The following is a 16,565-nucleotide window of genomic DNA, read 5'->3' on the forward strand; positions in this document are numbered from 1 at the left end:
GCTACCTCCACTCTCCATCTCCTGTCCCCACCCAAACCCTACCCTGCCCATCTGTGATTAGGGAGCCAGGGTAGTACAGTGTGAACTTTTAAATAAAGAACAGCTCTATCACTTTCTGTCTGTGGTCACTAGACAAAATGCTTCACCTCTCAGAACCACATTTTCCTCATCTATAAAATGCGTACATTAATACCTATCTATGGTGTTATAAAAATTAAATAAGATTAATAAATACATTAAATATTTGGCACAATGTTTGGCATGCAGTAGGTGCTCAACAATTAGTAAGTGTTATTGGCTATAATTATTTATAATATGGGAATAACATTCAACTCACAGAAGTTTTATAAGGATTAAATGTGATAACATATGCAACATGCCAGGCACATGAAAGACTGTACGTAAAGGTTGGTTTCCTCTTCCTCCCCTTGCTTGTCCCCTAGTGTTAGCTCTTCCATGCATGTGCATTTGGGTACAACTTCAGTCAAAATAATTTAATCTGCATGAAAAAAACATCTAGTTAGATGTACTTTCTGTTTCACCTGCTCATAGATACTGCCCTGAGACCTGCATCAGGTTTGGAGTTTCCTGTTTCAAAGGGTCTTTGATTATAGTTTCTTTCTCTTCATTCTGGTCCAATTACACCATCAAGAGGCTTTCCTTTGGTGTTAAATGTCAGGAATCTATATCCAGTCAAAACTTCACTGATCTACAAAGATGAAGCCATTTTCAATGTGCTATTGATTATCGTTTGCTGAAATTTGATGAACCAACTGTCCTTTTTCACAAACAGATGTCAACTTTTAAAAATAAGAGCGGCGGCCGGGTGCGGTGGCTTACTATGCCCGTAACCCTAGCACTTTGGGAGGCCGAGGCAAGCGGATCACCTGTGGTCAGGAGTACGAGACCAGCCTAGCCAACACAGTGAAACCCCGTCTCGACTAAAAATACAAAAATTAGTTGGGCATGGTGGCATGTGTAATCCCAGCTTGCTCGGGAGGCTGATGCAGAAGGATTGCTTCAACCTGGGAGGCGGAGGTTGCAGTGAGCTGAGATGGTGCCATTGAACTCCAGCCTGGGTGACACAAGCAAAACTAGGTCTCAAAATAAATAATTAAATAAATAAATAAGAGTGGCTTCAGTCACTAGTTTTCGTTATTTCTAATTTGAGAGTTTTAAAAGCATTGATTTGACCCTCAGGTATCTGAAGAACAGAAACTGCATGGAATCAGAACTTCTTCCAGTTGCCCATCAGTGAGTCATATGGCATACCTGCTCCTCCAGGGTTTCCAGATTTTCATTGCAATTTCCTATTGTCACATTTTGTAATTCTATCTCTCCATATGGAGAGAGATTGCACAGCCGGACTGCCATTGGATTGCCTGCTTTAATAAAAATAAATTTTTTATTAAAAATAATTATTTATTAAAATTATTGCATAGTATTTTTAGGCAATAACTAATTTTTATTAAAAGTTATTTATTAAAAATTATTGCATATTATTTTTAGGCAGATACCACTTATTGTCTTGATTTTTGAATCTGGACTTCAAAAGACCAGTTGACTATTTCCTTCCTTTGATGTCTTCAAGTAAGATTTACCTTTCAACAATAAGGCACATAATGCCTTTCAAGTGGATATGATGACAGAATACTAGGCTGAGAGACTAGAAACAATAGGAAAAATTCCTAATAGATATTGAATTATATGTTGATCTTGACTGCTTTATGCAAATCTGAATAACAGCTGAAAGGCAAAGAGTTCTGTTATATTCTATTGTATTTATTAGATGTTTGGTTGCCTCTCAATAAATGTTTGCTGGGTCATTTGGTTTATTTCCTAGGATTATCACGTAAGCTTCCCTACCTCACTGCCTTCCTGTAGTTAATACTTAAGTAGCTGATACAGAAAAAAAATCATAATTAGAGAGACAGCTGACCAAAAGGTAGATTTTTCCTCAGGACTAGTTTTGGGCAACTCCTTCTTGGGACAACAACTAGAAACACTGAAATTAGAGATTGCTTCAATAACATGTAAAGCACAGAGTTGGAGTCACTCTTAATTTATATGATGGCTTCACCTCTACACCATGACATCATGAAAATTTCTAACGTATTTATGGGCTATAAATAACTTTTAAGTGGACACATGTCAGATGCATCTTTTCTTCAATGTTACCTAAAAGTGTAAATATCCCCACTCAAAAACCATTGAAAAGTATTTTGATCATTTGGTATATAATATTGAGTCATTAGAAGTAATTATTAATATAAAACCAAAAGCAAAATTGCCAACAGTTAGAATCTAAATATGTAAAATTATAGGCTCAATCTGAAATTTGATGGTAAATATTATAAACATGTTTTCCTAATAGGTGCTCAGAAAAGAAAAAGTATAACCAAATAAAAAATGTTGAGTCTCTTGTCCCAAAGAATTAATGTATATTAAACAAGTGTGATGACTCTTCAAGGGTATGTGACTGACACCTTTGCTCTTCCTAATTCAGTAGCACAGTTATGTTTTGTAAGTTGTATTTGTTTTATAAGCCATTATGAAATATTTAGAACACACAAAACATGTAAAATCAAGACAATAGGTATCAATAGCATACCAGATAGTAAAGTATGGTATATATAGTATGTATAGTAAGTGTCAACATGGTAGAAGCCCCTTTTACGCTCCGAGTAAAAAATGCAGGAGGACTTATGGAGAGAGTAGGATCATGAATACTTGAGTAAGCATGACTGATATGGCATTTCAGGTATTTCTTTATAGCAATGCAAGAATGGACTAACACAATGATGTATATGGCAGAAGCAATTTGAATTCCACAAATCAAATACAGATCTGCATAATTTCTCATAATAATAAGATACAAAGCAATTTAAAAAGAGCAATTCATTTAATTTATTTAGTGTTTCAGAGTTCCCCTGACACACACAAAAATAAATATCTAAGTAAAATGTCACATTCCCTTCAGGGCCATTGCCAGCAGTAGTTTTATCAAACATTTTTGTCGTTGATTTATAATTGGCTGTATTCCTGAGATATCTAGTCCCATAGGAAGTACTGAATTAACTGCAGGACGATGTGAGAAGTAGGATTGCGGCCGGGCGCGGTGGCTCAAGCCTGTAATCCCAGCACTTTGGGAGGCCGAGACGGGCGGATCACGAGGTCAGGAGATCGAGACCATCCTGGCTAACACGGTGAAACCCCGTCTCTACTAAAAATACAAAAAAAAAAATTAGCTGGGCGAGGTGGCGGGCGCCTGTAGTCCCAGCTGCTCGGGAGGCTGAGGCAGGAGAATGGCGTGAACCCGGGAAGCGGAGCTTGCAGTGAGCTGAGATCCGGCCACTGCACTCCAGTCCGGGCGACAGAGCGAGACACCGCCTCAAAAAAAAAAAAAAAAAAAAAAAGAGAAGTAGGATTGCTCAGATGCAAGTCAAGGCAAACAAGGGACAAGTAAAACATTAGGGAAAATTAAACAGCATAATAGGCTCTTGTTATCAGGATAGAATCTAGGAATTTCTAAAGCCTACACTCAGAAGATATTACCCAATGTAGCACTGAAGTGAATCATCAAAATCTTGGATATTATCAGGGACCATATTAGAAACAGAAAATTCTATTTACTCTTTCACTCTCTGAATGCCTGTATACAAGTAATGTAGTCACGTCAAGAAAAGTAGAATGAAGTTAGAGAATGTTCCAAGATGGATAACTAAAATGACCAAGAAGGTGAAGGACTTCCAACTCTAAACAGACTTAACCATGCATCTCTACCTGGAAAAATGAAATCTGAAAATAGATATGATATTAGTCCATAATTTTGACTGATTAGAAATTTTTGTTTAAATTATATAACTAAAGGAGCAAATGTCAATTTAATTAAACTCCAGGAGAAAGCAAAAGCTGGAAAAATAAACCAATTGAAGAAAGATTCAGAGGAATTCACAAACAACCGATTCATATTAAACTTTTGGGAAATTTAAGATTTTGTGAGATACTACCTTAAGTTTTGAACATTAGCATCATGAAAGGGAGTCAAGTCCTTCCACAAAACCTTTCCTGATGCCCTTCAGGGACCTAACACTAGTTGGAGGTATGAGAGGTATGACTCAGCTTAGTAATTCTTATGCGTAAATAGAGTAAATGTTTGGGAAAACACATACCATTTGGAGTCTCCTTGCCACATGTTTGCAAGGATGGTCCATATCTGCCCACTGGGATTCTGGCAAAAGTAAAACCCATATAGGTACTATTTTCACAAAAATTAGCTGTAAAAAAGAGAAAAAATTCTTTATTATAAATCATACTTTAAAAAAATTGAAACTAGATAAAAGTCAAAGTTCAGAACGTATGCAGTGAAATTTGAAAGGCAGTAGAAGGGTTATAGAACCCATTGACCTGTGAGGAACTTTTATACTTTCCTATCTGGTTAAGTTATTGCCATTAGAATAAATAGTATGTTAGATAACAGGTTCCAGTTAAAATGTGCACAATATAAACCTGGGTAGAGAGGGAATGTGAGCTAGGCTACTGTAACATTAGTTGGAATCTTGAGAACTAAAAATATAGAGCCCATAATGGTCAACGGTATCATGAGGATGTGGGCAAAGCAAAAAGGCAAATTCATGGGGTCTGTGGCATATGTTGACCGGTAGGAGTATAGGAAATGACAGCAGTGGATATCTAGGGCTCTGAACCCTAAGCAGACAGCATGAATTGTACGGTGTTGAGAAGCACACCTCAAATTTAAACATAGCCTTGAACTTTGATTCTGAGACACAATTGATTGAAATCACACCACTAACTTAATAATAACTTTTCAAGGTAAAGGAAGAAAAGATAAAAATTTAATATAAGTGTATTCTTAGGAAGATGCATCTTGATTTCACAAAAGTTAAATATATTAGAGTGGTGATATTTGAAATGGGATATTATGGCATATTACCAATTGAAAGAACCTGAGAGAATCATGTCATTCATTGCCCTGGATTAGTCACTGCAGCCAGCAGGTAACACAACTGTGAGTCTGCAGAAAAACTTAGTAGTCAGGAAACAGATAAGGTGCATTGAATATACTGATAAATTGCCCAAGAAGAAAACTCAACTTTTACTATTGAGCTGATAAACACATCCTAAAGCCATCATCATTATGCCCATTGTTTCTGTAACCATTAACTGAAGCTTCTAGAAGCTTTATTGCTATTCTTATTAATACAAGAGTGACGTAAACCTTACACCTTAACATTATCCCAAGTAATTTACCAATTGTACATCTCAATCCTTTCCACTCTTCTGTACAAATACATCTGCCATTTCCCCAGGTTCCACCATTCCTGCAGAACTGTGTAGGGGTGCTCGATGAGGAAGTAGATTTTCCTAAAAAAAAACAATAAATAACAGAGCAGTCATGACCTGGCTGAATCATTTCTCTTTTCATGCCTGTAGCCACTTAATTTCTATATGTAAAACCCCTGCTTTGAGTATCATTGCTATAAAATATTCTTTGTAATATCATCATTCATGAAATAAAAACTAAGAATCTGCACGATGTACAATGTTCACTAGATGCTATGGGTACCAAAGAGACATAGTTGAAACACATGCTTTGACCAAAGAGATTAGAATCCTCTGAGAAATCAGAAAGTATATAGATGGTCAGTAGATAGATAGATAGATAGATAGAGTCAACTTGGAGACTTATAAGTACAGTAAAAACACATAGGAGAGAGGTTGAAGACAGAGGTAACCTAGCCAAGAAGATCCGGGAAGAGATAGCATGTGGACTGGATTTTAAAATTACATCTTGAAAAGCCAGATGAAAATGGGTGACCCAAGCAGGCAGGATACAAAGTGCAAAAATCACAAAAACATGGAAAGTTCTGATGTGTCTAAGGAACAGAGAAGAGTTTAACATCTAGCATTGGTTCTATGTGGAACAACATTAGGACATAGATTCAATTGGAAGGGACTTTATAAACCAAACCAAGAAGATTTAATCTTGAAGGAACCTTACAGGGGTCATAAAACAAAGGAGTAACATAATAAGGAATTATTTTGAGGAGGATAAGTGAAGGAGTGTGGGAAATGACTGAGGCTAAGGGGCAAGCAAAACCAGTTAAATGAGAACTAGAACTCAAGCAGTGACTCTAAGCAAGTTAGGGTGTCACTAGATTCAGGAAGCATACCTGATAAAGAATTGTTAGGTTCTAATGACTAGTTATTTTGAGTTGGGGATAGCAGGATTTCTAAATTATAAAACAGAGTGAAAGGTGAACAAATTAACTTTAAGAATACAGGGTTGTGTGCAGTGGCTCACACCTCTAATCCCAACACTTTGGGAGGCCGAGGTGGGCAGATCACTTGACGTCAGGAGTTCGAGACCAGCCTAAGCAATATGGTGAAACCCCATCTCTACTAAAAATACAAAAATTAGCCTGGTGTGGTGCTGCCTGCCTGTAATCCCAGTTACTATGGAGGCTGAGGCACAAGAATAACTTGAACGTGGGAGGCAGAGATTGCAGTGAGCTGAGTTCACACCACTGCATACCAGCCTGGGTAACACAGTGAGACTCTATCTCAAAAAAAATAAAAAATAAAAATAAATACAGGAGGTAGAGTTCTGGTTTCAATAATGATGGAATAGATTGTACCATATTAACCCCCTCATAGATAACAACTTTAATGTATGCACAAACGTTTAAAAACAACTACTCGAAGGCACTGGACAGCAATGAAAAACAGGCAGAAACTGAAAGGTATTCCAAGTTTCTTTGGTATTTCCACTAAGGGCACTACCCAGTCTCTATGGCAGAAGTGGCTGAAATTCGATCAGAAAGCCACGGTCTTAATGAGTTAAGGTATAACAGGAAACTCTTTGGGGCTACAAGAACAACTGGAAATTGAAGGTAGCTATCCCAGAATAGAAGGAGCCATATAGAAAAGAAGCTCAAAGTCTGGGTAGAAATTAATCTCAAATCGGGGGAGAAAACAGATTTTAAAAAATAAACTGAGCTTCAAGAATCTGTGGGACAATATCAACATATTGTCTAACATATATGCAATTGGAGTCCTAGAAGGGGAAAAGAGAAGGAATAGGGAAGACAAAATATCAGAAGAAATCATGGTCAAAATTTCCCAAATTTTATTAAGAACTTTAGCTTATAGATCCAAGAGGCTCAGAAAAATCACAAGAAAAACAAATACAAGAAAAACCACTCATAAACACATCATAGTCAGTCAAACTGCTGTAACTCAAAGATAAGGAGAAAATCCTGAAAGCATCCAACTGTCAGCCCAGATAGTTTTACTTGTAAATTAGAGAAGAAGTAATTCCAATCCATACAAACTCTTTTAGAAAATAAAGAAAGGAAGGAACTTCCCAGATCATTTCATAATGCCAGGATAACCCTTATACCAAAATCTGACAAAGACATTACAAGAAAATAAAATTACAGGCCAACGAATTTTTACACAGATGCCAAAAAAATCCTTTAAAAATAGCAGGAAGTCAAATCTCTCAACATATAAAACTAATAATACATCATGACCAAGTGAGATTTATCCCAGGGATGCAAGGTTAGGTTGGCAATCAATAGAAAATCAATTAAATTAATTAATCATGTGATAGAATAAACGAGAAAAACTTCATGATCATCTCAATAAATGTAGGAGACAAAAAGAATCTGACTTTTTTTAAACTCTCAGCAAATAAGAAATAAAAGAGAACTTCTTCAAACTGATAAAATCACCTGTGAAGAACTTACCACAAATATCATACTTAACAGTGTAATATTGAATGCTTTCTCTCCTAAGACTGACAAAAACAGAGTTCAATATAATTGCTATAATCACTTCTATTCAACATTGTGCTGAAGATGCTAGCCAGTGCAATATGCAGGAAAAAGAAACAGAAGAGTAAAATTAAGAAGGAATTGCAGATGATATCATCAAATATATTAAAAATGCTAAGATATCTCCAAAAAGTTACTGTAATTAATAAGTTAATTTAGCAAGACTGCATGATATAAAATAAAGGCATTTTAATATATTAGCAACAAACAATTGAAATCTAAAAGTATAAAATCATTTTCATTTAAAATAGCATCAAAAATTATAAAATTCTTGGGAATAAATCTTACAAAATTTACTTAACAAGATTTCATTTTTCAGATAATTTTTTTTTTGACAGAGTCTTGCTCCGTTGTCTAGGCTGGAGTGCAGTGGCACAATCTTGGCTCACTGCAACCTCCACCTCCCAGGTTCAAACGTTTCTTCTACCTCAGCCTCCCGAGTAACTGGGACTACAGGCACATGCCATCATGCCCAGCTAATTTTTGTATTTGTAGTAGAGATGGGGTTTCACCTTATTAGCTAGGCTGGTCTCGAACTCCTGACTGCGTGATCTACCCACCTTGGCCTCCCAAAGTGCTGGGATTACAGGTGTGAGCCACCACACCTGACCCTGTTCAAATACATTTTAAAAGATCTAAATAAATGGAGATATATGCCTAGTATGGATGGAAGATTCAAAGTTGCTAAGGTATCTATTCTCCCCAAATTGATACAGTCAAAAATCCATAAATGAAACTTTTTTTATAGAAATTAACAAGCAGATCTAAAATATTTGTGGAAATGCAAAAGACAGAAAAGCCAAAAAGAAGAACACCTCTATGCAAATAAACTAGAAAAACTAGAAGAAATGGATAAATTCCTGGACACATAAATCCTCACAAGACTAAAACAAGAAGTCAAATCCCTTCTACCTGAGATACCAAGAGGAGCTGGTAGCATTCCTTCTGAAACTATTCCAAAAAAAGAGGGACTCCTCCCTGACTCATTTTATGAAGCCAGCATCATCCTGATAACAAAACCTGGCAGAGACACACAGGCACAAAAGAAAACTTCAGGCGGATATCCCTGATGAACATCGATGCAAAAACCGAATCCAGCAGCACATCAAAAAGCTAATCCACCACTGTCAAGTTGGCTTCATCCCTAGGATGCAAGGCTGGTTCAACATATGCAAATCAATAAATGTAATCCGTCACATAAACAGAACCAATGACAAAAACCACATGATCACCTCAATAGATGCAGAAAAGGCCTCTGATAAAATTCAACATCACTTCATGTTAAAAACTGTCAGTAAACTAGGTATTGACGGAATGTATCTCAAAATAATAAGAGCTGTTTATGATAAACCCACAGCCAATATCATACTGAATGGGCAAAAGCTGGCAGCATTTCCTTTGAAAACTGGCATGAGACAAAGATGCCCCCTCTCACCAACGCTATTCAACATAGTATTGGAAGTTCTGGCCAGAGCAATCAGGCAAGAGAAAGAAATACAAGGTATTCAAATAGGAAATCAAATTGTCTCTGTTTGCAAACAACATGATTCTATATTTAGAAAATCCCATCATCTCAGCCCCAAAACTCCTTTTTTTTTTGAGACGGAGTCTAGCTCTGTCGCCCAGGCTGGAGTGCAGTGGCGCGATCTTGGCTCACCGCAAGCTCCGCCTCCCGGGTTTACGCCATTCTCCTGCCTCAGCCTCCGGAGTAGCTGGGACTATAGGCGCCCGCCTCGTCGCCCGGCTAGTTTTTTGTATTTTTTAGTAGAGACGGGGTTTCACCGTGTGGACCAGGATGGTCTCGATCTCCTGACCTCGTGATCCACCCGTCTCGGCTTCCCAAAGTGCTGGGATTACAGGCTTGAGCCACCGCGCCCGGCCCCAAAACTCCTTAAACTGATAAGCAACTTCAGCAAAGTCTCAGGATACAAAATCAACGTGCAAAATCACAAGCATTCCTATACACCCACAATGGACAAGCAGGGACCCAAATCATGAGTGAACTCCCATCGCAATTTCTACAAAGAGAATAAAATACCTAGGAATACAGCTAACAAGGGATGTGAAGAACCTCCTCCAGGAGAACTACAAACCACTGCTCAAGGAAATAAGAGAGGACACAAACAAATGGATAAACATTCCATCTTCAAAGATAGGAAGAATCAATATCTTGAAAATGGCCACACTGCTGAGAGCAATTCATAGATTCAATGCTATTCCCATCAAACTACCATTGCCATTCTTCACAGAATTAGAAAAAACTACTTTAAATTTTATATGGAACCAAAAAAGAGCTTGTATAGCCAAGACAATCTAAGCAAAAGAACAAAGCTGGAGACATCATGCTACCTGACTTCGAACTATACTACAAGGCTACAATAACCAAAAGAGCATGGTACTGGTGCCAAAACAGATATATAGGCCAATGGAACAGAACAGAGGCCTCAGAAATAACACCACACATCTACAACCATTTGATCTTCAACAACTCAGACAAAAACAAGCAATAGGGAAAGGATTCCCTATTTAATAAATAGCGCTGGGAAAGCTGGCTAGCCATATGCAGAAAACTGAAACCGGATCCCTTCCTGACACCTTATACAAAAATTAACTCAAGATTGATTAAAGACTTTAGTGTAAAACTCAAAACCATAAAAACCCTAGAAGAAAACCTAGGCAATACCCTTCAGGACATAGGCATGGGCAAAGACTTCATGATGAAAACACCAAAAGCAATTGCAACAAAAGCCAAAATTGGCAAATGGGATCAAATTAAACTAAAGAGCTTCTGCACAGCAAAGTAAACTATTATCAGAATGAACAGGAAACCTACAGAATGGGAGAAATTGTTTGCATTCACTTCATTGCAAAGGTCTAATATACAGAATCTACAAGGAACTGAAACAAATTTACAAGAAAAAAGACAAATGATCCTATCAAAAAGTGGGCAGAGGATATGAACAGACACTTCTCAAAAGAAGACATTTATGTAGCCATCAAACATATGAAAACAAGCTCAACATCACACTAATCATTAGAGAAATGCAAATCAAAACCACAAAGAGATATCATCTCACACCAGTCAGAATGGTGATTATTAAAAAGTTAAGAAACAATATATGCTGGCAAGGCTGTGGAGAAATAGGAACGCTTTTACACTGTTGGTGGGAGGGTAAATTAGTTCAACCATTCTGGAAGACAGTGTGGCAATTCCTAAAGGATCTAGTACCAGAAATACCATTTGACCCACTAATACCATTACTGGGTATATACTCATCATTCTACTATAAAGACACATGCACCCATATGTCTATTGCAGCACTATTTACAATAGCAAAGACATGGAACCAACCCAAATGTCCATCAATGATAGACTGGATAAAGAAAATTTGGTACATATACACCATGGAATACTATGCAGCCATAAAAAGGAATGAGATAATGTCCATTGCAGGGACATGGATGAAACTGGAAGCCATCATCCTCAGCAAACTAACACAGGAACAGAAAACCAAACGCTGCATGCTCTCATGCATAAGTGGTAGCTGAACCATGAGAACACATGAACACAGGAAGAGAAACAATACATACTGGGGCCTGTTGGGGAGTAGGGGGCAAGGGGAGGGAGAGCATTAAGACAAATGGCTAGGCCAGGCGCGGTGGCTCAAGCCTGTAATCCCAGCACTTTGGGAGGCCGAGACGGGTGGATCACGAGGTCAGGAGATCGAGACCATCCTGGCTAACACGGTGAAACCCCGTCTCTACTAAAAATACAAAAAACTAGCCGGGCGAGGTGGCGGACGCCTGTAGTCCCAGCTACTCCGGAGGCTGAGGCAGGAGAATGGCGTAAACCCGGGAGGGGGAGCTTGCAGTGAGCTGAGATCCGGCCACTGCACTCCAGCCCGGCGACAGAGCAAGACTCCGTCTCAAAAAAAAAAAAAAAAAAAAGACAAATGGCTAATGCATGCGGGGCTTAAAACCTAGATGATAAGTTGACAGGTGCAGTAAACCACCATGGCACACGTATACCTATGTAACAAACCTACACGTTCTGCACTTGTATCCTGCAACTTAAAGTAAAACAAAATTTTTTTTAAAGATTGGAAAAAAAACTGATTTAGATGGCTCACATTACTAAAGGTATGACTTTCAGTAAAGCCATAGCAATCAAGACAAGATGAAATCAGCATAAAGGTAGTCAAATACATCAATGAAGTAGAACAAATGGTTAGAAATAGGTAAAACATATATGGTCCATTGTCTTTTTAAAGACATACCAAGGTAATTTAATTGAGAAGGGAAAGTTTTTTCAACAAATGGTGCTAGACTAACTGAATAAACAAATCACCTTGAAAACTCAATCTGAGGTGGACTGTAGTCCTAAAATCAGAAAGCTAAAACTAAAATGTTTCTCAAAGAAAACATAGGAGAATACATTTGCAACTTTGGGATAAAGATTTTTTTAAAGGACCCAAAAGCACTAAGCATAAAAGAAAAAAATTGATAATTAGCTTTAGTCGAATTAAAAACTCCTGTCATCAAAGGCACTGTTAAGAAGATTAAATCCGGCCACTGCACTCCAGCCTGGGCGAGAGAGCCAGACTCCGTCTCAAAAAAAAAAAAAAAAAAAAAAAAAAAAAGATTAAAAATAGGTCAGACATGGTGGCTCCTGCTTGTAATCCCAGCATTTTGGGAGACCGAGATGGTGGATTATCTGAGGTCAGGAGTTTGAGACCAGCCTGGCCAACCTGGTAAAACCCTGTCTCTATTAAAAAAAAAAATATATATATATATATATATACACACACACATACACACACAAAAAAATACAAAACTTTGCCGGGCATCGTGACGCATGCCTATAGTCCCAGCTGAGGCAGGAGAACTGCTTGAACCTGAGAGGCAGAGAGGTTGCAGTGAGCCAAGATCATGCCACTGCACTTCAGCCTGGGCAAAAGGGCGAGACTCCATCTCAAAAAAAAGAAAAGAAAAAGAAAAAGATAAAAATGGAAGCCACCAACTGGGAGAAAATACTTGCAGTACATATATCTGATGAAGGAATTATATCCAGAAGTGTAAATTAGATTTGTAAATCTAACCGTAGATTAGAATTGCAATTTGTAAATTGTGAAGAATACACATTAATAATAAGAACCCAAGCAGCAAAAGACTTGAACAGACACTTAATAAAAGAAGATATGTGGATGGGCAATAAACACGTGAAAAGACTCAGCATCTTAGTCATCAGAGAAATACAAATTAAAGCCACAGTTAAATACCATTTCACACCCCACTAGAATAGACAAATAGATTAATAAAATAGAATAGAGACTCCATAAATAGACCCACACAAATATAGTCAACTGCTCCTCAACAAAGAAGCAAGGGAAATTCAATGGAGAGAGGATAGTCTTTTCAACAAATGTTGCTTAAACAACTGGACAACCATAAGCAAAAAAAAAAAAAAAAAATGAACATAGAGATAGACTTACATCTTTCACAAAAGCTATCTCAAATGAATCATAGATCTAACGTAAAATGCAAAACTATAAAACTCTAGAACAGGGGTCCCCAGCCCTGGGTACCAGTCCATGGCCTGTTAGGAACCAGGTCACACAGCAGGAGGTTAGCCATGGGCGAGTGAGTGTTATCTCCTGAGCTTAGCCTCCTGTGAGATCAGCAGCATTAGATTATCATAGGAGCATGAACCATAACATGAACTATGCATGCAAGAGATGTAGGTTGCACACTCCTTATGAGAATCTAATACCCAATGATCTGAAGTGAAACAGTTTCATCTCGAAACCACTGGTGAATGAACATTGGCTTCAACTTTAGGTCACCAGCAGTATTAGCTGCTAACAACAGAACCTGTCCTTTGAAGTTTGGAGCCAGATGTTGACTTCTCTCTAGCTGTGAAAGTCCTAGATGGCATCTTCTTTCAATAGAAGACTGTTTTATACACTGAAAATCTGTTGTTTAGTATAGTCATCTTCATCAATTATCTTATCTATATCTTCTGAATAACTTGCTGCAGCTTCTACATCAGCACTTGCTGCTTTCCTTTGCATTTTTATGTTATGGAGATGGCTTCTTTCATTAAACTTCGTAAACCAATCTCTGCTAGATTCCAACTTTTCCTTTGTAGCTGTCTCAACTCTGTCAGCCTCCATAGAATTGAAACAAATCAGAGCCTTGTTCTGGATTAGGCTTTAGCTTAAGGGAATGTTGTAGCTGGCTTGATCTTCCATCCAGGCCACTCAAATTTTCTCCATGTCAGCAAGAAGACTCTTCTATTTTCTTACCATTTGTGTGTTCACTGGAGTAGTATTTTTAATTTCCTTGAATAACTTTTCCTTTGCAATCACAATTTGGCTAACTGTTTGACACATCATACTAGCTTTCTGCTTTTCTCAGCTTTCACATGCCTTTCTCACTAAGCTTAATCATTTCTAGCTTTTGATCCTGAGTGAGAGACATGCAACTCTTCCTTTCACTTGAACACTTAGAGGCCATTGTAGGATTATTAATTGGCCTAATTTCAATGATGTTGTGTCTCTAGGAATAGAGAAGTCTGAGAAGAGTATGAGAGTCAGGGGATTTGCCAGTCTGTAGAGCAGCCAGAACACATACAACATTTATTGATTATGTTTGCCATCTTACATGGACATGGTTCATGGCACCCAAAGATAATTGCAATAGTAACATCAAAGATCGTGATCACAGATCACCATAACAGAAATAATAATGAAAAAGTTTGACATATTGCGAGAATTACCAAAATGTGACTGACACAGAGACATGAAGTGAGCGCATGCTATTGGAAAAATAGGACCAACAGACCTGCTTGACACAGAATTGTCACAAAATTTCCAGTTGTAAAAATAAACACAATATCTATGATGTGCAATAAAGTGAAGTGCAATAAAACAAGGTGTGTTCATATTACACTTTCTTCCTTTTGGGTTCAACGTCTTGATTTTTGATGTATATGATTTAATAATTCTTTCAGCCAGAGTCTGTGAGTGACAGATTCTTCAGGGTTTATCTGAAAATGCTTTTATTTTTCTCTCACTGTTGATTGTCAGTTTGATAAGGTAGGAATTCTGGGTTGACAACACTTTGAAAATATTATTTCCCAATTTTTATTTATTTTGGGGGAGTCTTTTTTTCTATAAACATCTTTTAAATTTTCTTTATCTGATGTTCTGCAATTTTACCATGATGTGGTTTGTTTTTCTTTTCCTACTTGAAAAGTCATTCTTCAATCGCGAAAACTTTTTAGTTATTACTTCTCTAAGAGTTGCTTCTCCCGTATTTTCTATTCTCTTCTGAAATGTCTGCTAGACCCTGTTGGGCTTTAGCCTTCTAGACATCAAATTTTTTAATCTCATTATTATTAGCATCTCTTTATATTACTATGCTGAATTACAGTTTCCTAGCTTTCTTTTCCATTCCCTAGTCTTCTCTAATTATTAGGGTGTGGAGGAGGGACTTTATTTGTTTGTTTTGTAGAGACAGGGTCTCCCTCTGTCACCCAGGTTGGAGTGCAAAGGTGTAATCATAGCTCACTGTAGCCTCCATCTCCTGGGCTCAAGGGATCCTTCTGCCACATTCTCCCGAGTAACTCAGACTATAGGCAGGTGCCACCATGCCTGGCTATTTTTTAAATAATATTTTGTGTGTTGAAGAGATGAGGTCTTGCTACATTGCCAAGGTTGCTCTCAAACTCTTGGCTTCAAGTGACACCCAACCTGAGCCCCCAAATGCTGGGAATACAAGCCTGAATTACCATGCTCAGCACCTTAATGGTTTCTAACTTCCTTTTAAATCACTCATTAACTTTTTTTTATCTTACTCTTTTCCATTTTAAAAGTATTATTTGGTTCTTTTTCAAATCCTCCTATTCTTTTTAAAAATATTATATTTTTCTTTTTCTTTTTTTTTTTTTTGTTGAGACGGAGTCTCGCTCTGTCGCCCAGGCTGGAGTGCAGTGGCCGGATCTCAGCTCACTGCAAGCTCCGCCTCCCGGGTTCACACCATTCTCCTGCCTCAGCCTCCCAAGTAGCTGGGACTACAGGCGCCCGCCACCTCGCCTGGCTAGTTTTTTGTATTTTTTTTTTAGTAGAGACGGGGTTTCACTGTGTTAGTCAGGATGGTCTCGATCTCCTAACCTTGTGATTCACCCATCTCGGCCTCCCAAAGTGCTGGGATTACAGGCTTGAGCCACCACGCCCGGCTTTTGTTTATTTTTCTCCTATATTTTAAAGGTTTAATCTTGTTAAACATATTTTACATTCTCTTTCAGATTGTTTTGTTATATCCAATTCTGGGAGGGTTAATCCTTTTGATGACATCTGATGTCTCTCCAGCATCATAGTTCGCATGTAATTTTGTATTGTAAACCCATCTTTATCTTATTTATTATTCTTCCATGAGACTTTTATGGGTCTTGTTTGTGGAAATATTTCTACAGGAAAATTTCATGATTACTTCTTTTATGATCCTGGGGCACCATCAGTAGTAGTCTTGAACTAGTATTAGGATTATTTTTTGAGATTTCAATACTGTGCAGGTAGGACAGATTTAGATTGTAAAGCCTGGAGTTTCAATGACTAGTAGTGACTTTTTTTGTCCTTACTTATGGCCTTGAACAGATGATAGTATTATTTAATGCTATTTAATGCTTCTTTGGGCTAGTCAGTA

At 37.7% G+C, this 16,565-nt stretch overlaps 1 protein-coding gene across 1 annotated transcript in view; it reads right to left on the reverse strand.

Annotated features, from left to right (window-relative positions):
* ADGRG7 (adhesion G protein-coupled receptor G7) overlaps positions 1 to 16,565 on the reverse strand; it is an 86,156-nt gene that overhangs the window by 57,358 nt on the left and 12,233 nt on the right. The window contains exons 2-4 of the mRNA XM_033211471.1: positions 5,272 to 5,385; positions 4,173 to 4,277; positions 1,273 to 1,385 (exon numbers count right to left, since the gene is read on the reverse strand). Coding sequence (XP_033067362.1) covers positions 1,273 to 1,385; positions 4,173 to 4,277; positions 5,272 to 5,385 — 332 coding nt within the window. The remainder of the gene's footprint in view (positions 1 to 1,272; positions 1,386 to 4,172; positions 4,278 to 5,271; positions 5,386 to 16,565) is intronic.

The sequence above is a fragment of the Trachypithecus francoisi genome, unplaced genomic scaffold, assembly GCF_009764315.1.
Source record: "Trachypithecus francoisi isolate TF-2019V2 unplaced genomic scaffold, Tfra_2.0 Lachesis_group0, whole genome shotgun sequence".
NCBI lineage: Eukaryota > Metazoa > Chordata > Mammalia > Primates > Cercopithecidae > Trachypithecus > Trachypithecus francoisi.